The 25,312-nt window shown below is 42.5% G+C and overlaps 1 protein-coding gene across 4 annotated transcripts in view; it reads right to left on the bottom strand.

The window, feature by feature from the left end:
• nfatc1 (nuclear factor of activated T cells 1) overlaps nt 1–25,312 on the bottom strand; it is a 269,605-nt gene that overhangs the window by 103,011 nt on the left and 141,282 nt on the right. For 3 of the 4 annotated variants that reach the window (XM_041189713.1, XM_041189714.1, XM_041189712.1), the window contains one exon: nt 2,263–2,955. The exons of the other annotated variant lie outside the window; for it this stretch is intronic. In XM_041189713.1, the coding sequence (XP_041045647.1) occupies nt 2,263–2,955 (693 nt within the window). The remainder of the gene's footprint in view (nt 1–2,262; nt 2,956–25,312) is intronic. 4 annotated transcript variants of the gene reach the window in all.

Genomic DNA, 25,312 nt, shown 5'->3' with positions numbered 1-25,312 from the left:
TATTCCCATGTGGTCTCCCATCCACGTAGTAACCCATCAGCTCACCTTGAAAGATGGCCTAACACTCAATGAGATTTGGTAGTCACATAGCAACCAAGAATTACGGAACAGGAAAACACAACCAAATGGTTTCAACAAAATAATATAATCTTAAATTGGTTGTTAGTGTAATCCTGGGCACACTCAGGGTTGTTCAGCAAGTGCTGTCCAGTTATGAAATCCCACCTAATGTCGACGTTAAGGTGTGAATTTTTGTTCCCAGGTTGGGAGCGCAGAGTTGGGGCATTTCCTGGCTCTGCAAACCCGACTCCAGAGAAAGTGCCCTGGAAGTTGAGATTTTTGTTCCCTAGGAGGTTCCCTAGGAGTCAGGCTGGGCAACCTCTGAATGTGGAGGCATGCTGGGCTGAAAGCCTGCCTTGGTGCACTGGTATTGTATCAAAGTTTTTAAAAAAAAAATAACCGAAAAACATAAAACAGCCCTCACACTCCATATGCCCCATCCATGCTAATCTATGCCCCTCTGACCTGCCCATGGCCCCCATACTCTCCATGCCAACTGATGCCCCCATCCACCCACCTTGGGCCTTTATAGCCCCTATGCTAACTTAGTGTCAACTCATGCCAAACCATGCCCACCACCCACCACCCTTTGCACTTACATCTATCATGCAAACTCACCCAGTATCCACCATGGGCAGACCTCGGGATCCATGCTGAGATTAAAATAAAGTTGCAAGTGTCTCTTGCAGACTTTAAAAAAAAGCTTTCATTCATAAAAAACTCATTTACTCCATTTACATTCCTTCAACTATATTATCCTTTATAACAACAAACATTTTATTCAGTTGCACAATTCCTCATTAAAAACAAGTATTGGAATTCATTGTCCCATTTCAAATAACCGTTTGGAGCTGTCAATCAAACTGTGAAATGTTAGGCATCCTACTGTAAGAATGGGGGCTTGTGAAATCAGTCATGCAGCACTACTACAGTAATGACTTACGTCAACAGACAGAGTGAAATAGCATGCAAATTATTTTACCACTCCAGACCGTTCTTTCAAAGATTAAAGGACAGGAGTTTAAAATGCCTTGACAGATTGTCAGCTCCCTTTGACAGCTCATCTTGACACTTCTAACAGTTGTTTTTGACAGCTCCAATGAGCTCCACAGTCCCAATGAGCTCATGCACTTTTTAAGAACAGTCATGCCTACTTTTAAAAATCCCAAAGAGCACCTGAGCTCTCCGAAAGGGCACCTGATATCACCCAAAGGTGTCCCTGGACCATATCCAAAGGGGTACCTTGCCTCCCCCAAAAGAGTGCCCTGTTTATCCAAACGAATCCACACAGTTCAGACCTGGTTCTTATCAGATCTAAACTGCACACATCGGGTTTCAGACACTTTTCACACCAAAATCACACGAGTGGAGGCAGCTGCTGATTTCTATCAGCAACTGCCACTGCAAAGTGTGGACATGCAAATACCAACCCAGGCCCCATTCCTGCCCCCCGGGAAAATGGTAGGTGCCATTTTCAGAGGGTGGGATTTCCAGGTTCGGGCCTCTTCCGTCATTTTCGCAATGATGGACAGGGTCTTAGTTGTTGCAAAAATCCAGGCCTAAGATTGTCAGTTGGGTGCGCAATGTGGCTCATGTACGCTTGCTAGAATTTATATATATTCATACTCAGGGACTTGCCACTGCAGTAAAAGGAACATGTCCATGTATTGCATCCTTTTTGAATTTTTTGAAAACAACAGCTCCCTGGTGCATTCTCCATGGCAATACCTCGACCAGATCTGACCCTTTTCTCATACAGCATAAGTTGTTGCTCCCTTTGAAATTTGGCATTCTTGCATCTGTCCTGATGAGTGCAAGATGAAAAGCTTTGACAGCATGTCTCTCTTTTCAGTAATACTCAAGTTCTGTATTACCAAGCAACTAAATGCCTGTAACAGATGCTAAAGGAATCTTATTTAGTACAGTAATGTGAAGAATTGAAGGGTTTAACAGGGCTACAGATATTATAGTTACCTAACTGCTTTTCTTACTACCCAGGCTGCTGCTGATGCATGTGATTTTTATATCCTAATCACCTGCAAAGTGAAAGATTGCATCAAAATAACGTGTTAATGCAAATGCAAGGGGCAACCATTACCATGGATATTTATTAACTCTTGTGACAAATAGAATTAATTAAGGAAATTTTAAAATTTAAGCTTCATTTTGGGGGAAAAAGAATTGTGATAATAGTGCACCTACCATCATCAAGGTACAATTGGTCCAGTTCTTGAGGCTCCTGTTTCACTGTAACTTGCAAGGGAGTCAAATCCTGACTGTTTTCTTGGTGCACCGGAGGCATCATTGAATGACTAGACTGAGATCCATTTCTTGGAGGTTTCGGAACTTGCTGCTGCTGACCCATGGCTGCTGAGTTAGTTGGGCTGAAGGGCTGCACATATGTGGCCTCTGGGGAAGCGGATGGGCCTTGAGGAGAAAGGTTGTTGGGATACAGAGTTTGGTGGAAACCATGGGAACAGCTGCTGTTCAGATGCTGACTCATCTGGGGCTGCATCATCACGTGTGCTGAATGAGTGGGTGAACTTGGATGCACGACAACAGATCTGTGCACTTCTTGGATAGTGGGCACTGTTGCTCCAGACTGCTGGTGGCTGAGCTGAGTGCTGGCTGGGCTGCTGACACATTTGGTGTAAGAGACGGGTGTAATTTCATGCTGCTTGTGACCTGAAGTAGGGGAAGACGATAACCCAGAGTTTCGCTGCTGACACGAGGGAAAGCTGCTCACAAGGCAGGGACCGGGATCCGGTGACATCTCGGGTGTCATGACCTGTTGGGAGTAGTAAGACTGGGACACTGGGTTCATCCCTTGATTAAGCGATCCGTAGACCAGGGCAGGTTCGTAGTCATCAGTGGGTTCTGTTTTTATAACAGGAACTGGGGGAGAGAAAAAAAAGAACAAGACGATAGATATTCAAGTGTGTGTGGGTCTGTGGTTGGGATACTCTGCAAAACAAACACGATTCTCAATCAGTCTCTGTATGTCAGTGGCCTCAGTCTCCCACCCAATAAAAATGGATGAGTCATGTGCGCAAGAGAGTCACAGCTGTTTCTCATATTGAAAACACTATTTTTTTTGGAATCGCCCTCACCCGCAAATGTACTGTATAAACACATTTTTACAGGCCTACATTATGGCAGAGGCCTAAAACCCAAAGCTTCCACATGATAACATTCGTTACTTGTGTTAAGAATTTTAAAATGTGAACATTTAAAAAAAAATGTAAAAAAAAAATACAGTAAAAACAATTGGCAAAGGTCACTGAGTGATCGACCCCTAAGTTTATTATGTGAACTATTAGTGCTTTCAATTTGGTAGAAGTGAATGACAAGATATCAAATGTAACTGAAGTCTAGAATCTAATCATTCAGGCCCGGCTTTAACCTAAAATTTTCCTCTTACTTTTCTCCTCACAGTCATTAAGTCAATCTGCACTCCTTTGTGAGTGCTTGCTGTCAGCTGCATTCACTGACTAGATAGTGTAATGGTTAGTTACAAATCACTCTAAAATGGCTTGAAAAGTTTAGCTTGATTCAGCTTTAGAACTTCCCATCACAGTGGCTGCAGTGACATCAGGAGGAGTACAGCTATCAAAGGAAGATGAATACTCGTTCTCAATAAAAACGTGGGTATTAACTACACAAATATCTCATTTAATGACAACTCAAGAAGATGTGTGGCAATTTAGGCATTGCTGGACGTACAATTTTAATTTGCTGTTCAATTCCATTTCTGCTTACAAGCAACCCTGGTGCTTTGAAAGATCCAACAGTGTTTTATATCCATAGGTTTTCCTGGATTTACAGGCAATAAAGCACTGGACGGAAAGCAGGAATGAAGAATGAACCCATGCGATTTTGCCTTCTTAACTTTTACTGCCTCAATGCGGTGTCAAGAATTTTATACAGTTAATGAATAATGCCATGGGCTTTTTGATGCATTTCCATTCCTGCCCTCCACATTAATGTTGCTATTTAAGCCAACTAAAAACGTTTTAAAAATGTTTCTCTTGGTCTTGGTTCTAACTGACTTGTTCTCAGCTATTTTTCGGTTAATGAAGCAGCCCATGCTGAGCTACTGCAGAACCTGGATATCCTTCGTGCTTGGGGTAACAAGTGAAGTTAAACAAAAAAGCCCAACTACCTCTCCTGCCAAAATGCACCATAAAACCATAAGATATAGGAGCAGAAATTAGGCCAAACGGCCCATCGAGTCTGCTCCACCATTCAATCATGGCTGATAAGTTTCTCAACCCCATTCTCCTGCCTTCTCCCCGTAACCTTTGATCCCCTTACCAATCAAGAACCTATCTATCTCGGTCTTAAATACACTCAGTGACCTGGCCTCCACAGCCTTCTGTGGCAATGAATCACCAACATCACCATTGCTGAGTCCCTAGCCATCAATGGCTTGGGTGGTCACCATTAACCAGAACCTTGACTGCACCAACAAAAACTGGACCACTGTTACCACAACAGGCCAAAGGCTGGGTGTTTGTGATGGGTATCTCACCTCCTGGCTCCTTACACCCATTCTACCATCTGTCAGACTCTTGTCAAGAGTGTGATGGAACAATCAGCACTCACCAAAATGGATGTAGCCACAACAGTCAAAAAGCTCAACACCATCCAAGACAAAGCAGTCCGTTTGATTGGTGCTCCTGGTATGGGACTTGGAAATCACTCCTTTTACCACTGACGCACTGTGGCTAGAGTATTTACTATCTACAGAGTCTATTGTGTCAATTCACCAAGCTTCCTTTGACCTTATCTCTCAGTATGTGACCTCTTTTACTGAGAAGTGCTGCCATATCATGCTGAGAATACAAAAAGTTCCATGTCCTTCTATCCTAATCTGAACATATGTTGCTATTCCTTTATAAACACTGGGTCAAAATCCTACTATTCCCTGCCTGATTACTCTGGGAGCATTGCTGTCACAAGGACTGCAGTTTAAGGAAGTGACCTGTGGTCACCAAATTGGTTAACATTTATCCTTCAACCAATATCACTATAACATACTGTAAATTGTGGCATATAAGTCAACCCAGCGTATATGGCTACTCTATTTTTCCAGCCCCAAAAACCATGTATTTGCATATGCTCAGCATATAGGTCAACCCCCTTTTTCAGCTATGACATGCATTAGCCTCAATTTTTCACCTGAAAAATGCATGTTTTACTTATTGGTACCTTATAGCTGGATGCAAGGGATCAAGCAGGCGATATGGGCTGTGTTGCTAAGATGTGTGGGAATTTAAGGCACGCCCACACAGAGCAGACCCTGCATGGCGAACAGCAAAGATGGTGACCACCCACAAGGGTGGTTCACTTTTATATTTGGCATATAAGTCACCCTTTAAATCCTTGAAACATCCCTCCAAAAATGGGGATTAACTTATACATCGACAACTATGTTATCATCTGGTCATTATCACATTGCTTTTTGTGGGTGTTTGCAAATTGGCTGCCATATTTCCTATGTTACAACAGTGACTACACTTCAAAAAGTACCTCATTGTCTGTAAACCACTTTGTGACATCCAGAGGTGGTGAATGGCACTATATAAATGTCAGTTCTTTCTTTTAGATCATAAGACATAGGAGCAGAAGTAGGCCATTCAGATCATCAAGTCTGCTCCACCATTCAATGAGATCATGGCTGATCTGATAATCCTCAACTCCACTTTCCTGCTTTTTCTCCATAACCCTTGATTCCCTTACTGACTAAAAATCTGTCTATCTCAGCCTTGAATACACTTAGTGACCCAGCCTCTACAGCCCTATGCGGTAAAGAATTCCACAGATTCACTGTCCCCTAAGAGAAGAAATTCCTCCTCATCTCTGTCTTGAATGGGTGACCCCTTACTCTGAGATTATGTACTCTGGTCCTAGACTCTCCCAAAAGGGGAAACAACGTCTCGACATCCACCCTATCAAGCCCCCTAAGAATCTTGTAAGGTCACCTCTCGTTCTTCTAATCTCCAGTGAGTGCAGGCCCTGTTCATCACATAACAGGGATGAGTAATAAAAGCAGCTGACCCTCAGAACTAAAAAGATTTCTAAAAAGATTTGAGTGACTGCAGGAGAACCTGTTTCACTATCTTCCATCACACAACTTTTCTAACATATAATAGACTTGATTCTAAAATAAGTGTCAGCAATATATTTTGGAAACATTTTTTTCGTTTAGAATACCACTGGCTTACATGTAGATGCAGAGCAGAAGATATCTACTTCAGGTGGTAAGTGTTTACGTAAGGATTCCTCATACCTGAGGCAAAAATTTGGAATTCAGTGTGCATCCAATTTGCGGTTCCATGAATTTCCATCCACCTTTAAATGTATGGATCCTCAATTTTCCACAATCCTGATGCACACATGGACTGCTAAAAGCAAAAATCTACAGTGTAATTATAAACATTACGTTCAACGAACATCTGCACAGTTGCACCTTCTAAAAATATTATACCACAAAGTGTAACACTTCAGAAGCATCACACCTCAAAGGCATTTGGGAAGCTCAATTTAACCATTATCTGTTAAACTGCCATTCAAATAGTTGATTGCCCAATTGTGAATGGATCAAAAGCTGTAAAATTCACTCAGCAAATCAAACAAAAGTTCTAATGAGGAAATAGTAACCCGCATGAAATGAGGCAATCAAACGGCTCAGGATTTTATTCCAAAGTTATCATTCACAAGCCAGCAAGTACCATAAAACTGATTAAGCTAATGTTTAAAAAGCCAATAGAATCATAGAATGATACAGCACAAAATGAGACCCTTCGGCCCATCATGTTTCTGCTGGCTCTTCAAAAGAGCTATCCAATTAGTCGCACTTCTTTGTTCTTACCCCATAGCCCTGCAAATGTGTGCTTTTCAAGTACTTACCCAATTCTCTGGTGCACATTATTGATGCTTTCACCATCCTTTCAGGCAGTGCATTCCAGATCACAATAACTCGCTGTGTAAAAAATTTCTCCTCATCCCCCTTCTGGTTCCTTTCAATATTATAAATCTGAGTCCTCTGGTTGTCAACCCTTCCACCACAGAAAACAGTCTTGACATAATTACTCTTTCAAAACCCTTCAAGATTTGAAGAACTCTACTGAATTTCTGCTTTAACTTTTTCTACTCCAAGGAAAACAATACCAATGTTTTCAATCTCTCCACATAAATGAAATCATTCATTCCTGGTACCATTCTGGTAAATTGCCTCTCCACCCTCGCTAAAGCCTTGAAATCCTGCCTCAAAATGTGGAACCCAAAATATGGATACAATACTCCAGCTGGGGCACAACCAGTGTCTGATTGCTTCGTAACTTCCTTTTTTTGTACCTGATGCCTCGATTTATAAAGTCACGGATCCCATATGCTTTATCAATTTATCCTGCTCCCTTCAAAGATTTGTGCAGACACACCCCCAGGGTCTCTCTGTAAATTGAACCATTTAATTTATATTGCCTCATCTCAATCTTCCAACTAAAAGCAATCACTTCAGACTTCTTTAAATTAAATTCTATTTGTCATGTATCTGCCCATTTCACCAATCTGCCTATTTTCTCCGAAAGCCCATTATGATGCTCCTCAATGTTTACCACATTCCTCAGTTCCACGCTGTCGGCAAACTTTGAAATTATGCCCTTTATACCCAAGTCCAGATCATTAATATATCTCAAAAAGAGCAGCGGTACCACCAGCTGGGGGAACCACTACACACTTTTGTCCAGTCTGAAAAACAACCATTTGTTCATTATTACTTTCTGTTCCTTAGCTAATTTTGTATCTGCGCTGCCACTGCCTGTTTAATCCCATAGGCTTCAATTTTGCTAACAAGTCTATCCGGGTATTTATCAAACACTTTTTGAAAGTCTGTGGACACATACGAACATACGAATTAGGAGCAGGAGTAGGCCACAACCCCTCGAGCCTGTTCTGCCATTCAATAAGATCATGGCTGATCTGATTGTAACCTCCTGCCCACCCCCAATAACCTTTCACCCCCTTGTTAATCAAGAATCTATCTACCTTAAATTATTCAAAGACTATGCTTCCACCGCCTTTTGAGGAAGAGAGTTCCAAAGACTCACAACCCTCTGAGAGAAAAAAAATTCTCCTCATCTCTGTCTTAAATGAGTGACCCCTTCTTTTTAAACGGTGACCCCTAGTTCTAGATTCTCCCACAAAATGAAACATCCTTTCCACATCCACCCTTTCAAGACCCCTCAGGATCTTAAAGGTTTCAATTAAGTCACCTCTTACTCTTCTAAATTCCAATGAATACAAGCCTAACCTGTCCAGCCTTTCCTCTTAAGACAACCCGCCCATTTCTGGTATTAGTCTAGGAGACCTTCTCTGAACTGCTTCTAACGCATTTACATTTTTCCTTAAATGAGGTGACCAATACTGTACACAGTACTCCAGATGTGGTCTCATCAACACCCTGTACAACTGAAGCATAACCTCCCTACTTTTGTAATCAATTCCCCTCACAATAAATTCTATTTAAATAAATAAATTCTAAATTCTATTAGCTTTCCTAATTACCTGCTGCACCTGCATACTAACGTTTTGTGATTCATGCACCAAGACACCCAGATCCCTCTGAATCTCAGAGCTCTGCAATCTCTCACCATTTAGATAATAAGCTTCTTTTTTATCCTTCCTGCCAAAATGAACAATTTCACATTTGCCCACATTATCCATTTGCCAGATCTTTGCCCACTCACTTAATCTATCTATATCACTTTGTTGCCTCCTTATGTCCTCTTCAAAATTTACTTTCCTATCTATCAGCAAATTTAGCAACCATACCTTCAGTCCCTTCATCTAAGTCATTTGTATAAATTGTAAAAAGTTGAGGTCCCAGCACTGATCCCTGTGGCACACCACTTGTTACATCCTGCCAACCAGAAAAAGACCCATTTATGCCTACTCTCTGCTTGCAGTTAGCTAGCCAATCTTCTATCCATGCCAATATGTTACCCCCTACATGATGAGCCTTTATTTTCTGAAATAACTTTTGATGTGGCACTTTAACAAATGCCTTCTGGAAATCTAAGTACATCCAGCGGTTCCCCTTTATCCACAGCACGTGTGACTCTTTCTAAGAACTCCAATAAATTGATTAAACATGATTTCCCTTTAACAAAGCCATGTTGACTCTGCCTGATTGCCTTGAATTTTCCCTGCTATAACATCTTTAATAACAGCTTCTAACATTTTCTAACAGCAACCACACTACCCTCGCCCACCCTTTGTTATTTCATCAAAGAAGTTGGTTCGTGCTGTTTTTTGAGCAACTGATGAGGTATTTTCAAATTTGAAGTTAAACAGGTGAAACACATTTTAAACATTGTGAAATAAATCGCTAAAACCTAGCCATAAACCGCTGTACAGGATCTTAGAAATTTCTTTAAAACTTTCTTTCACTCAATGCTGCCCTGTCTTTGGTGCTTGGGGCTAATATTCTGTTAGGTTCCCAACACTTGCAGTAAGCTTAATTAGCAATAAACCACAAACCCTCACTTCTTTGCTTCCAGTAAGAGTTAAGAGGCTTTCATTTTATGCCACACAAGGTCTCCCTCTCTCTGTTGCTGCAAAAAATGTTTTATAAATAAAGCTGGGAATTCTTGTAACCTGTCATGCTGCATTGTGGTAAATGCATTGCCAGGCAATGTTTAGTCTAATGGCAGGCAATGTTTAGCCTATTAAAATGGACTTTACTTGGGGGAATCTATTGGGACCTTCTGGGTAGTAACGATAATGGAGGTGGTTTGGAACATTGTGTGTGTGACTGCACTAACTAAAAGTACCTGTGTTTTTTTTTCTTGCACTGCTCTGGGGAGGTATCACAGTTCATTTCAAAGTTAACATTCGCCAGAAGGAAACCTTCAACATGCTCAGAGTGCTTGAATCCATGTGCTTTGAGAAGGCCGGGGCTACTTTCGAGCCAGGGGCCCCCTTACCCACACAGCCTCACCCAGGTCACAGACTTTTCTCAAAACACAAGCAAACCTAGAGTAATAATAAAAACAGGTAAATCTCTACCCAATTGATAATGGCCTTGACTTTGACCGGGACTGGGAGCAGTGGTAGGTGGGCATGAAAAATAGCGTCGCAAGCCTGTGTACCATTTTCCCAGCTTCATCCAGTTCCTCTGGGCCAATTTCACAGGAGCCACTCCTGCTCAATGAGGGCCACTTAAGGCCAAATGAAGGTTTTTGGGATTTTCCATTTGGCTTCCAGGTTCCTTCAGGCAGCGGAGAACAGTTTAACTGCCTGGAAACCAGTGTTCCAGGCAGGCCGAGAGGCCCTCCCTACCTCCCTGCCTGGCTGCTGCAGGCTGCCCTGCAGGGGGGGGTCTAACTGCCCCTCCTCCTCCTCTTCCACCTCCACCCACCTCCCCCCACCCCCACCCCCTCCCCCCCACCGCACCCCACCCACCCATCCCAACAGTGGTGGTTAGGCTGCAAAAGCCATATTTTAGTCTAAATTTAAAAAGGTTGGAGAGAGGGTACCTCCATTTTGAAATGCCCTCTCCCTCACTTACCCTCCATTGCGTCTCGCTGCTGGTTTAAAGCTGGAGGGTGTCCAATTGGTCCTCCAGCTTCGAAAGTCTGCCCCACCATCCTTACAACAAGCCCAGTCTCTGGCTATTCATGGGTCACTCCGAGGACGATCGCAATGAGTGACTGTTTCCCAAACGGTGCGGGCTTCTGACTCCCACTTGAGTTTGAGGGCAGGATTCAGAAGCCCACAGGGAAAATCTATTTTATATACTGGATCTGCAGACACTTACTGCTGCTTGGGAAGGTAGCAGCGTAGCGTTAATGTCACCGGAGTTGTAATCCAGAGTGCCATAGAGGCTACTGCTCTGGGACATGGATTCAAATCCCCTGTGGCAGCTTGTGGAATTTAAATTCCATTCATAAAATCTGGAATATAAGGCCAGTCTCAGTAACGGTGAACATAAAACGACCATCGATTGTTGTAAAAACCCATCTGGTTCACTAATGTCCTTTAGGGAAGGAAAACTACCATCCTTACCTGATGTGGCCTAGATGTGACTCAGGCCCATAGCAATGTGGTTGACTCTGGGCTGCCCTCTAATATAGTCTCTCAGTGCAGGGGCAATTAGGAATGGGCAACAAATGCTGGCCTTACCAGTAATGCCCGCCTTCCATGAAAAAAGATGATTATTCCTCCCATTTTGTTGTCCTACTTTATAGACTGGTGCAAAATAAAATAAATTAAAGCTCAGAACTGAAGAGTTAAGAACATATAAATCAAAAGATAGTCTTCATTTTTAAAAATTCATTCATTCATGGGATGTGGGTGAAGCCAGCATTTATTGCCCATCACTAACTGTCCTTAAGCCACCTTCTTGAACCGCTGCAGTCCCTGTGGTATAGGTACACCCACTGTGCTGTTAGGGAGGGAGTGCCAGGATTTTGGCCCAGCAACAGTGAAGGAATGGCAATATATTTCCAAGTCAGGGTGATGTGTGACTTGAAGGGGGACTTCCAAGTGGCAGTGGTCCCATGTATCTGCTGCTCTTGCCCTTCTAGATGGGAGTGGCCATGAGTTTGGAAGGTGCTGTTGAAAGAGCCTTGGTGAGTTCCTGCAGTACATCTTGTAGATAGTACACACTGCTGTCACTGTGCATTGGTGGTGGAGGGAGTAAATATTTGTGAATGGGATGCCAATCAAACGAGCTGCTTTTTCCTGGATGGTGTCAGGCTTCTTGAGTGTTGTTGGAGCTGCAGTTATTCAGGCAGGTGGAGAGTATGCCATCACAGTCCTGACTTGTTCCTTGTAGATGGTGGACAGGCTATGGGAAGTCAGGAGGTGAGTTACTCGCCGCAGGATTCCTAGTCTTTGACCTGCTCTTGTAGCCACAGTATTTATATGGCTAGTGCAGTTCAGTTTCTGGTCAGTGGTAACCCCCACAATGTTAATAGTGAGAATTCAGTGATGATGTTGCCATTGAATGCCAAGGGGTGATGGTTAGATTCTCTCTTGTTGGAGATGGTCATTGCCTGGCTCTTGTGTTGCACATACGTTAGTTGCCACTTATCAGCCCAAGCCTGGATATTGTCAAGGTCTTTCTGCATTTGGCCATGGTCAGAATATGGGGAGTCATGAATGGTGCTGAACGTCGTGCAATCATCAGCGAACAACTCCACTTCCGACCTTTTAACCAACTGATGAAGTAGCTGAAGATGATTGGACCTAGGACACTACCCTGAGGAACTCCTGCAGTGATGTCCTGGAACTGAGATGACTGACCTCCAACAACCACAACCATTTCCCTTTGTGCTAGGTATGACTCCAACCAATGAAGACTTTTCCCCCTGATTCTCATTGATTCCAATTTTCTAGGGCTCCTTGATGCCACACTCAGTCAAATGTAGCCTTGATGTCAAGGTCAGTCACTGTCACCTCACCTCTGGAGTTCAGCTCTTTTGTTGATGTTTGAACCAAGGCTGTAATGAGGTCAGAAGTTCCGTGACCCTGGCGGAATCCAAACTGTGCATCAGTGAACAGGTTATTGCTCAGCAACTGCCGCTTGATGGCTCTCTTGATGACCCCTTCCATCACTTCATTCATGATCGAGAGTAGACTGATGGGGTTGTAATTGGTCGAGTTGGATTTGTCCTGTTTTTGTGTACAGGGCATACCTGGGCAATTTTCCACATAGCCGGGTACATGCCAGCGCTGTAGCTGTACTGGAATAGCTTGGCTAGGGGCACAGCAAGCTCTGTAGCACAAGCCTCCAGTAATATTGCCGGATTATTGTCAGGGCCCATAGCCTTTGCAGTATCCAGTGCCTTCAGTCATTTCTTGATATCGCGTGGACTGGATAGAATTGGCTGAAGACTGGCATCTCTAATGCTGGGGACCTCCAAAGGAGGCTGAGATGAATCATCCACGACTTCTGGAAGAAGATCGTTGCAAATGCTTCAGCCTTATCTCTTGCTCTGATGTGCTGGGCTCCCCCATTATTGAGGGTGGGGACATTTGTGGAGCATCCTCCTCTAGTGAGTTATTTAATTGTCCACCATCACTCATGACTGGGTGCGGCAGAATGACAGAGCTTTGATCTGTCACGTTGGCTGTGGAATCGCTTAGCTCTGTCTATCACTTGCTGCTTATGCTGTTTGGCACACAAGTAGTTCTGTGTTGCAGCCACACCAGGTTGACACCTAATTTTTAGATATGCCGGCTGCTGCTCCTGGCATGCCCTCCTGCACTCTTCATGAACCACGTTTGGTCCCTTGGCTCCATGGTAATTGTAGATTGGGGGATATGCCAGGCCATGAGGTTACAGATTGAGGTGGAGAACAATTCTGCTGCTGCTGATGGCCCACAGCGCTTCATGGTTGTCCAGTTTTGAGGTGCGAGATCTGTTTGGAACCTATCCCATTTAACACGGTGGTAGTGCCACACAACACAATGAAGGGTATCCTCAATGTGAAGACGGAACTTTGTCTGCACAAGGATTGTACGGTGGTCACTCCTACTGATACTGTCATAGACAGATGCATTTGCAGTGAGCAGCTTGGCGAGGATGAGCTCAAGTATGTTTTTCCTCTTGATGGTTCCCTCACCACCTGCCACAGACCCAGTCTAGCAGCTATGCCCTTTAGGACTCAGCCAGCTTGGTCTGTAATGGCTCTACCAAGCCGGTCTTGGTGATCGACATTGAAGTCCCCACCCAGAGTACATTCTGTGCCCTTGCCACCCTCACTGCTTCCTCCAAGTGATGTTCAACATGGAAGAGCACTGATTCATCAGCTGAGGGAGGGCAGTATGTGGTAATCAGAAAGAGGTTTCCTTGCCCATGTTTGACCTGTAATTTCCCTATCAGGTGAGAACAACTAAGGACATATAAAAATGTCCAGTCAGGAGAACTTATTCATGAAATGAGAGAAGAAACTGAACTATGAATCACTCAAAATGCTTTTAAAGAATTTTCATCCACCAATTTTCACAATAACCAAATTTCTAATGCGCAAAATAAGGTTTTAAAAGACCTTGAAATGAATGTTTTGGAATGACATGATTAAGCCAAATTCTAAAATGGCTTTTTGCGTTGATGTTTACCTTCACCAGAGTTTTTACTTGACAGTTTCAACCTCTGCAGAACATGGTCTTTGAGTGGCTTATTTCCATATGCACAAGGCCTAATGCCTGGTTCAGGTTCAGATGCAGGTACTGGATGCTCATACTTCAGCCTTCACCAAAATGGTGGGTGGCACATTTCCAGTGTGGAATGTGAACCGCACATAGCCCAGTCCGTTGGACGCTTGGGTGCCTGTAAGTCAGTGTAGTGTCAATGTACTTGTAGGCCAATATTTGTTTGCACAGTGATCTGACTGCTAGTTGATTGGTATCCTCTAAAATATATGGATGAAAATCGTGAGAGCCTGGACTCAGTTCTGCGGCCAGGAATTAAATAAATAAAAGTCTGTGTGAGAGTTGCTGCAAATTACAATGAAACTCGTCACTTTTACTTCAAGCATTTTGAGTTAACTCCATTGTCTTCTTTTTCTAATGGTCAACAAGTAATGTTGTCCTGGCCATGTCAGGCTGCTGCATCAGGAAACCCAACTTGATTTAATTCCATTTAAAATAATAGACATAATTAAAGGTTTGTGACAGAGTCTTGTTAAATCATTATTAAACCCATTCCACCTTTACTTCAAATTCATTCCGGTTCATTATTTTGCAGAACGTCTATCTTGATTCTGTATTTTAAAAAAAGACTGAATAATTTTTGGCCCAGACTCGTGGGGCCAGTGCGTGATGGATTCCAATCCCATATGCTTCCCCTTAATAATAATAGTGGAATTAGTTAAAAGTTTCTGTCAGTTGCTCGGGGCATGATTAGTCCCCACCCTTTCCCCGCCTCTGCCCTCATTTTTAATCCAGTTAAGTCTTCTGGTGAGCCACATTTTGATTTTGGAAGGTTTGAGTTGTAGGCTTATTTAAGGAATAAATACTCTTCACACTCTAGAGGTGTATTTAGGGGAGATTTTTTAACTAATGCAGCACTTGATTCCTAGTGTATAGGTATCAAGCTAATACTATGCATTAAATACAGCCAAAAGGCCGAGTAATAATAATACAAGATAAATATAAATAGCATACAGCAGTAACAGCATTAATATTGATTAACAATCCAGCATTAGTTATATTCTTAGCGCAAATCTTGTTCCTTTTTTATCCCAGTGCCAGGTTTTAGTTTCCCACTCTTTCTCAGCCCAGGACCTGGTTCCCATCATCTCCAAACTGTTCTAACAAGGTGACACATCAAGCAGTCCACTTTCAGACAGGGATATTAACACTGCTATACCCAATAGAGGTTAGGAGCCTAAATTCTGGCTCCAGTTTTCTGTGGCAGCTGAGAAGAAAAGGAGAGTGTGCAGCAGAAAAAGAGGGGGGGAGGTGCAGATACCAGATAAAAGATGGGGTGGTTGTGTGTTACAGTGTGTGTTCTCCGGACCCCAAGTTGCTGTGGCAACATGCACTTTTTTTTCACGTGTTATAGTCTGAACCTATGGATAGTGATGGTGGAGGCTCCAACTTTCTTTCCATCACGTGGCTGACCAGGAATCTTACTACCTGCCATTGGCGTGTGATGGAAGGATTTGCAGGTTGATAATCAATCTGTTTGGCCATGTCATGAACACACTTCCCTTGGCCATCTAGTCTTGGGATGGGACTCGAACCCAGAGCTTCTGGCTCAGAGGCAGGGATACCATCCTCTGTACAAGACCTCCATTAAAGAGGTGTATAGAGTACCAAGCATCCAGGAAAAAAAAAGACACAGAACGAGAGAGTTGCAGAGAGATAGAAATACAAGGGATGAAACAGAATCAAGGAGAGACCAACACAAAGGGAGAATGAGAGAGTCAGAGACAAACTGAAAGTGAGAGAGAGGAGGAGGAAAGGACAAGAATAAAGGAGTTTGGATTAAATGGTGGGAGACCCGAACAGTGTCAGCTACAGGAAGAGAGACGATATATTTTCTCTAATTTTTGTCAAGGAGCAAAACCACAGATCAGCGAAATTATAAACTGATTCACCTGCATTTCATGGGGCATTACTACCATTATTATCAACCAACGTATGCTTTAACATATCATAAGCCATGTCAAGAAAGACATGCTAGTACTTTAGTCATTTCATTGTTCACCAGCTTGAAACACTTCTGCAACTGGAAAGTGCAGAAAATGATAAAAGGTGTGTAAAAAGTAAAAATTCTGGTAATGTCTGAATCACGGGTTTCATTCATTGTGACATTACCAACCTTTTGCACGTGGCTCTTAAATAGTTGTTTAATATAACTTATTTGATTTTTTTCACAGCATCTTTAATAGTCTGTAAGTGAAACTGTATAGAATGAAATATAGCCTGACTTTATACCAATTAGTCCAAAATGTTCACTGAAGTTAACAAGATAAGTATTGACAGTTAAACAGAACTACGCCTCAGACTAAATAAACACTAATGGTCTAGGAGCAATACTATAACTTCACATAATTACCAACTAAATTGCTTTCAAATTTTAAAGTTGAGTTATAGTGACAGATTCTGAATATGGATCAAACTTTGCTGTGTGCTTAGAAATATGAAGCTGCTGAAGCTGTTTATATTTTCCATAGATGAAATGCCTGCCAACCAGTCATGAGATCAGTACTAATGAAAGCTTTCAGAAGGTCAAAATTTTACATTAATACTTGATCTTAGCTGTTGTGAAGCACAGGGCGGGTTTGAAAGAAAGGCTTGCACAAGTATGGCCGCTCTCACAAACTCAGGGTGCCCCAAAAAGGTCCTACAACCAGTGAAGTACTTTTAAAGTGTGGTAATGTTGTAATGTGCGAAATGTGGCAGCCAAATTATATGCAGCAGGCTCCCACAAAGAGCAGTGAAATAGATGACCAGATCAGCTGTTTTAGATACTTGGCTGAGGGATATATGCTGATCAGGAAAAACACTCCTGCTCCTCTTCGGTGTAACGGCGTGAAATCTTTTACATCCACCTGAGAGAGCAGATATCTCATCTGAAAGTCAGCACCTCGAATGGTGCAGCCCTCCCTCAGTATTGCACTGAAGGGTCAGTCTTGACTTTTGCGCTCATATTTCTGCAGTGGGGCTTGAACCCATGAAGCTCCTTACTCAGAGGTGCGGGTGCTGCCAACGGAACCACAGCTGACACCTTTTGCGAATGTTTTTGGCAAATGGCACTCATCATTTCATCCAATATTTTTCTTCATTGATTATAGAGCAACACAATTTTTAAAGGCAAAAGTTATGAAGTGATATGTTCTGACCACCAATAAATTGAAAAAAAATCAGCTGGTAGAAATAGAATCTACATTCAAGTACAAAAATGTTCACACTACCATTGGGTCTCCTGTCCCAATGCTTCTGTTTAGTCCCAAGGACAAGCTGCAACATGCGGCTGTTAAATGGAGCACTGTTTAATTTGAACTGTTCCCTTAAGCCCATTGCTCAAGTATTCCCTCTAGGGAAATGTTTTACATAGAGAAGTGTGAGAAATCAAAGTTGCTTGTTAACTACTGAGGTCAGTTGGGAGGACTTGTAAAGGTCTGCTCCAGCTCAGAGACTCCATGATAAATGGCTGCCTTTCTTTTATTTTTAAAAAAAAGTACTTTTGTATCTGTAACAGAGTGTGGAACTCTGAAGAACTTTGTACCATCAAAAAAAAGTGACGCCTGGTGTGTTGAGCATGTGACTGCCCTGATGCTCCAGGTTAAAATACCATAGGAAACCTTCTCAACCATTTTATTATAAGACTTGTTATGATGTCCCATTACCTTCAGCTTTTGGTAAAGTTACTCAAAATAGTGCATATTGTGTTTATTGAATTAAGTCTAGAAGAATGGGAGGTGCTCTCATTGAAAGGTAGAACATTCTCAAAGGTCTTGACAAGGTGGCTGCTGAGCGGCTGTCTCCCCTGACTAGAGAATCTAGAACTCGGGGTTCATTGTTTCAAGAACAGCTCAGCTATTTCAGACTGAGATGAAGAGAAATTTCTTCACTCAGAAGGTTGTGAGTCATAGGAGCTCTCTCCCTCAAATATGAATGCTCAGTCAAGGATTATATCCAAGACTGAGACTGATAGACTTTTGGAAACTAAAGGGAATTGAGAGATATGGAAATAGGGAGGGAAAGTGGAAATGAGATAAAAGGTCAGCCATAATCTTATTAAATGGTGGTGCAGGCTCGAGGGGTTGTCTAGCCTCCTCTTGCAGTGATTTCATACGTTCTTATGCTCTTTTAGCAGTAGCATATGATAATAAATGCTGCTAATTTTGTTTTTGATGAAACAATTGCTTAGGTCTGATGTCTGTAACAATATGCATCGATCATATATCCTTGTGCATTGAACAATGAGGGCTGTATATAGAGGCTGGGATTGAATCAAGCTCTAACATTTTTTTGTTGAGTAATGCATGTAATATATATCCTAATGTAATTCAGAAGTACATTAAAATGGCATCAGTCCTGTTTTTTATTAATAACACCATGGCTTCTCTGTGCCTGCAGCTGAAAGTGCTCAGCTTTTCAAGTAGTCAGACAATTTATGAGCCTTAAAAAGGATCCTGACACTGTGAATTTTCATCTCTGTGCTGATCAATTTAAAGCTATTTTGTCTCACAACATGCACCCATAAAATATTGTGATGTAATTGAAGAAAAGTTTCTGTCACCTTTTGTCATCATCTTGTTGATTTGTATTTTTTCTAAACAACTGTTCTGCTTAAATATCAATCAGTGACACTGCTGAGGTCAATCATTTGCATCATTAACAACAACTATTTGCTTGCATGTTCTGCTTTCATCTCACCCAGCAAGATCAAAGGCTCCCCCTGGTGTCGGAACCAGCTTGTGTTTACACTGCCACGGTATCAAAAATTGAAACCCATAAGCCAAATGTCTGAGCTGTTTCTGAGAGGGGGTGAGTGAGGGGATACCCCCAAGATGAGACTGGACTGAACTACAACAAACTTGCCAAGGCAAGCAGGGTCCATGACCATGTCAATTGTGGCTCAGTGAGTAGCACTCATGCCTCTGAGCTTGGTGGGTTCAAGTCCTACTCCAGAGACTTGAGCACAAAAATCCAGGCTGACAGTCCAGGGCAGTATGGAAGGAGTACTGCACTGTGAAGAGGTCAGATGTTAAAGCGAAGTCCCCCATCTGCCCGCTCAGGTGGATGTAAAAAATCCCATCGCTCTGTTCAAGGAAGAGTTGAGGAGTTAAGTCTAGTGCTCCGACCACTATTTATCACTAAAACAGATGATCTCATCATTATTACATTGCTGCTTGTGGGAGCTTGTTGTGGTCAAATTGGCTGGCGTGCTTTCTACATTAGAACAGTTAATACTCTTTAAAAGTACGTCATTGGCTATATAAAGTATTTTGGTACCATGCTGAGGCCATGAAAGGTGCCATGCAAGTCTTTCTTTATGAACATAGATTTATATCAAAGTACACTGACCCCCTGACTACAACCCACTCTAAGATATTGAATTGTCTAATGATCGCTTTTGGCTTCTTCACCAATAGACAGCCTATAAAAATTCTCTTTATATTCACTATTCCTTTCAGTTTCACATTCTCCATACATCACAGGAGTCTTCTCATTTGCCCTACTGACCTGGGAAGTCCTATACTTGACCTGCAGCGCCTGGTATTTGCTTATTATTGCAAAGTAATCAAGCTGTTCATGCTCTCTAATAAAAGTTGATCTGTGTCAGATTCCTCAAGGTAACAGGACAGGTAGATAAGGGAGTTAAGAAGACATACAGGATTCTTTACTTTATTAACCAAAGTAGAGAACATAAGAGCAGGGAGGTTATGCAAGAACTGTATAAAACGATAGTTGGGCCACCAAAATATTGCGCACAATTTTAGTCATTGCACTACATACAGGGTGTGAGTAGAGGCGTCTGTATCCAGGGGGCACAGATTTAAAATAATTGGGAGAAGGATTAGAGACGAGTTGAGAAGACATTTCTTTCATCCAGAGGGTGATAGAGGTCTGGAACTCACTACCTGAAAGAGGGCTAGAGACAGAAACTCTCATCACATGTTGAAAGTATTTGGTTATGCACTTGAAGTGTTATAACCTATGAGGCTACGGACCAAGAGCTGGGAAGTGCGCTTAGGGTGAGTAGCTCTGTTTCAGCCATCATAGGCACAATGGGCAGAATGGCCTCCCTAGGCACTGTAAATTTCTCTGATTCAATGTTGATTCTATGCGACCTCAACGAGAGTTTATTTTTCTCAGCATCAATATCGCATCCTTAATTATCTAGTATCATTTAACTTGCCTGAGATTCTGCACCTGCTGTAAGTAGAGAAATTTCTCACCCACATAGTTTTCTCATCAGTCCACCACTCTACTTAAACCAGAAAGCAGAGTGTAACAACAAAGAAGCTAGAATCAGTAAAAAATTTATAATGGCTACAAACTACAAAGTTTAGGCATGGTAAGAAATAGTCAAGTTATTTTCTAATAATTAATCTACAAATGCTTTTTTAGATACCAACGTTAACAATTTGCATGACATACCCAAAAAACCTGTCTCTTCAACTTCAAACTTAGAAAGAGTATGAAAAGGCTCCCAGTCGGATAAAAATGAGTAAATGAACTGCATCAATCTCTGAATTTACTCTAATAGCTCTTTCCTCATTGAAATTACAAATAATAATCAGTACTTTTGTTTCTTTTGGCTCAGTTTCTATTTAACAATCTGCTCCAGATAAACTCTCACTACTATGGCAGCATTACCAATATTTCAGTACTTCAACTCCTGGCTATCACATAGAGTGGCTGAGGCAAATAACACAAATGCATATAAGGAGAAGCTAAACAAGTATGAGAGTGAAAAAGGAATGGAAGATCATGTTTGATGAAGCAAGTGGGATAATGCTCATGTGGAGTCTATAGACTGGCACAGACCTGTTGACCACCTGCCTGTTTCTAAGCCGTAAAATTCTGTCTATGCATTCTTATAAATAATGCTATAATTTTAACTTCCAGCCCTTTCTCAGTACCAATTCCCTTTCTATCTCCTCTATGTTTAATTCCAATTCATGTTTCTATTTGTGGAATGAAGATGATATGGACATGTCAAGTTTCTCGTGTAGCTTGAAGCTATAAGAACATAAGATATAGGAACAGGAGTAGGCCATTCCAACTTTCAAGTCTGCTCTGCCATTCAATGTGGTATTGGCTGATTTTCTATATAACTTCATTTTCTTGCATTATCTCCAGATTCCTTAATTCCCTCAATATTCAAAAATCTATTGATCTCTGTCTTGAATCTACTCAACGACTAATCACCCACAACATAGAAACATAGAAAATAGAAGCAGAAGTATGTCATTCAACCTTTTGAGTCTGCTCCACCATTCAATACAATCACGGCTGATCCTCTATCTCAACACCATATAACCTGCTTTCTCCCCATACCCCTTGACACCTTTACAGTCTAAATATCTATCTATTTCCTTCTTAAAATATTCAGTGACTTGTCCTCCACAGCCTTCTCTGGTAGAGAATTCCATAGGTTTACCACCCTCTGAGTGAAGAAATTTCTCTTCACCTCAGTCCTAAATAGCCTAACCTGTATCCTGAGACTGTGACCCCTTGTTCTAGATCCCCAGCCAGAGGAAACATCATCCCTGCATCCAGTCTGTCTATCCCTGTCAGAATTTTATACGTTTCAATGAGATCTCCTCTCATTCTTCTAAGCTCCAGTGAATACAGGCCTAGTCGGCCCAATCTCTCTTCATACGACAATCCTGCCATCAGTCTGGTGAACCTTTGCTGCACTCCCTCTATGGCAAGTATATCCTTTCTTAGGTAAGGAGACCAAAACTGCCCACAATATTCCAATGCCCTCTGGAGTCGAGAATTCCAACGTTTCATATCCCTATGAGTGAAGAAATTTCTCCTCATCTCAGTCCTAGATGGCTGACCCTTTATTCTGAGACTGTGACCCTATGTTCTAGATTCCCCCAGGCAGGGTAAACATCCTTCCAACATCTACCCTGTCAAGCTTGTTAAGAATTTTATACATTTCAAGGAAATCGCCTCTCATTCTTCTAAATCCAGACAATATAGGCCAGCTTAATCAATCTCTCCTTATAAGACAATCCCTTCCTCCAAGGAGTCAGTCCAGAGAACATTTATTGCACTTTCTCCAAGGCTAGTATATCCTCTGTTAGGTAAGGAGACCAAAACTGTACACAATATTCCAAGTGTAGTCTTAGCAGGGCCCTATATATTTGCAGTAGGACTTCTTTACTTTCATACTCCAATCGCTTAGTAGTATAGCCGAACATACCACTTGCTGAAGAGGAACATATCATTTGCTGTTTCCCCATGCCAACACCAATAACTACACCCATCAGCTTGAACCTCTCTGAACAGAAGACTTCCTCAACTCCCCTCCTGCCTTCTCTTTTGTCCTCAGGAGAATTCTTAATTTTCAAGCTGCTGCATTTGGTTAAGGATGGAAATTTGTGCAGGGCCTACTGAACTTTGTGCCAATATTCCTGATATGTAGTCCTAGCAGAGGAGGTTCTATTCTGGGAGCTTGTTAACTCCACCTTGGGATGTTAACTCTATTTTGCGTTACTTCGAATACCCTGTTTGAAGTTGGGCATAAGCCTAGTTCCATCAGATTGCAGGATGCTGCCAGTTTTAGTTCAGCTTTTTGTGACCCATTACATTCTGGTGCATTAGGAGGTCATTTATTGTTGGTATTTATTCCATAAAGGCTGTCTGAAAATTATGCCCAGGTCAACATCCATCAGGTCTGAATTAGAACCAAACTTAATTTTACAAAAATTAATATGCACCTATTAGAACCTTTGAGTTCTTGAGGTTTCAAATACATTTCTTGGAAAAAAAATGCCACGACATTCATTTCCACATGCAGGATCAGCAATTTAAAAACCTCACTCCGGACCTACCTTATTTTTTCCGCTTTCTGCTCAGGTTCCAGCCCAACCTCTTACCCAGGAGAGACTCTCATTCCCATTTAAGGCATGAGCTTATTCCAAATTTTACTTATACAGTGTGAGGGGAATGTGAACGAAGGTGATGGATTCACTACAAGGAGTTGTCCTCTTCAGGCTTTGAATGGAAGCCTTCTTCACACACCATGTGTCCTCCCATGCCACATGCGGTGGCAAAGACGTCTGTTACAATTAATCTGTATCATGTATCCAAGTCCTGTCCTGTCCTGCTTCTAACTATTCCTACCAGGAGACCTGGGCCTGAATTTTATCTTTGGCAAGCCCGGGAGCGGCAGGGAACCGGGCTACCGGCTGCAATCGGCCCCCAACCGCGATTTCATACTGGCTGGCCAATTAACGGGCGCTGAACTGCTCAGCGCTGCCGGGGTGGGGGAGGGGAGAGGGCGGGCGATGATATTTCTGTGGGCGTGGGCGAGCACTGTGAGAAAGCTCCCTGAAGGCAGGCAGCTGCCTCAGGGAGCTGGAGACATGTAAAAGCTGAAATAACGTTTTTAAAAGCTGAGAAAAGCGTCCGTGCCTCATAATCAATCACCTGGAAATACAGCTGCTAAAAATGCTGTCCGCAGATATTTATTTTTATTTTTATTTCATCACGGAAATTTCATCCCACCCCGAGATTTGATGGAAAAGTGTAAAGGCCGCCTGGCCGATTCACCCGTCCGCCAACTGTAAGGTCAGAAGGGCAACGCAAAATCGGAGTCAATTGCGCCGATAATGGGCTTAATCACCCTCTTGATTGTCAGCAGACTGTTCCAACTTTAACGAGCACCCGCCAAGCGAAATATCACACGAGTGCGCAATGATGTCAGGGTGCCCGCGAAATTTGACACCCGATCAGGTCGGGCGTGTGCCTGCCTGGGGGACGTAAAATTCTGTCCCTGCTGTCATGACATGTCACGCTCCTCTGTCCACTGTAGCTCGTCCGCAACCACTCTGTGATGCCTGTCATCCAACCACACCTAGGTCAACCCCTCTCCCTCTGTTGCCCTCCATTTTTCCCTTAGAAGAGACCTCTGTAGCTTTTCAGCTCTGATCAAATGGCCAAAATATTGGCTTTTTCTTTTCCGGATGTCACTTTTTGGAGTTTTTTTTGCTCTTGCAATTTCAAGCACCTCTCCCTTTAATCTTATGGTATATGGAGTGTTTAGCATATGTCTTAGCATTCACATTTCAAAGGCCTAATTTTCTTCCATTGATCTTAATTTATTGTCCAGGTTTCTGAGAATGTAGCAGCTTGTGAGTTTTCCCTTGTTGCAAACTTGACTTTCTTGTCCTTAGCACATCCTTCCTCCTCACAAAATTACTTCTGGTTATCATCATCCTTCTAACTTCAGCAATACTGACTTCAGATATCATCTTCTGTTATCATTTCTCCGAAATAGGCAAACCTGTCCACTCCTTCCAGTGTGACACCATCCACTTCAATCTTTGCTCTGCTTTCCTCTAATATATCCCTTCTCAATACTCAATCCATATTCTAAATTTCTGGAGTTAACTCGATCCACGATATTTTCTAGGGCCTCTTCTGATTCTGCAAGTAGTGCGGTGTTTATTTTTATTCGCTCATGGGATGTGGGCGTCGCTGGCTAGGCCAGCATCCCTAATTGCCCTTATTCAGAGGACATTTAAGAATCAACCACATTGCTGTGGGTCTGGAGTCACATGTCAGCCAAACCAGGGAAGGACAGCAGATTTCCTGCCCTATTCCATGAGCGGAATGAGGTTTCCTAAAGCTAATGCACATGAAATAAAAGCTTTATTTTGGAAGTAAAAACGTGTCTCATTTCATACGATAGAATCACACGAGGCAGCTCCGTGCCTCAGAGAGACTGAAGCGCTCTTTCGCGCGCATGTGCGAAGATAGTGCTAGGCTCGCTCGCCCTCCTCCCACCTCCCACACCGGCAGCAGTAAGCGCTGCTGTGGGCCATCTACATGGGGCAAGCCTTAATTGGACCGCCCACGCAAAATTGCGGTGAGGAGCCGATCGTAGGCGGCGGTCGGCTTCCTGACCGTCCCCGCCAAGGGCAAAATCCTGCCCCTTGTTTCCTTCTAGATATTTATCAAAGATTGTTCTTAGGTTAAATATTACTATTCTTATTCCTACTCCAGGTCTAAATGCAGACCACCTTTCACCAGGTTCTGT

This window comes from Carcharodon carcharias, chromosome 6 (genome assembly GCF_017639515.1).
Source record: "Carcharodon carcharias isolate sCarCar2 chromosome 6, sCarCar2.pri, whole genome shotgun sequence".
Classification (NCBI taxonomy): Eukaryota; Metazoa; Chordata; class Chondrichthyes; order Lamniformes; family Lamnidae; genus Carcharodon; species Carcharodon carcharias.
Note: the sequence above shows the minus strand (reverse complement) of the source record. Positions and strands in the feature narration are given on the sequence as shown.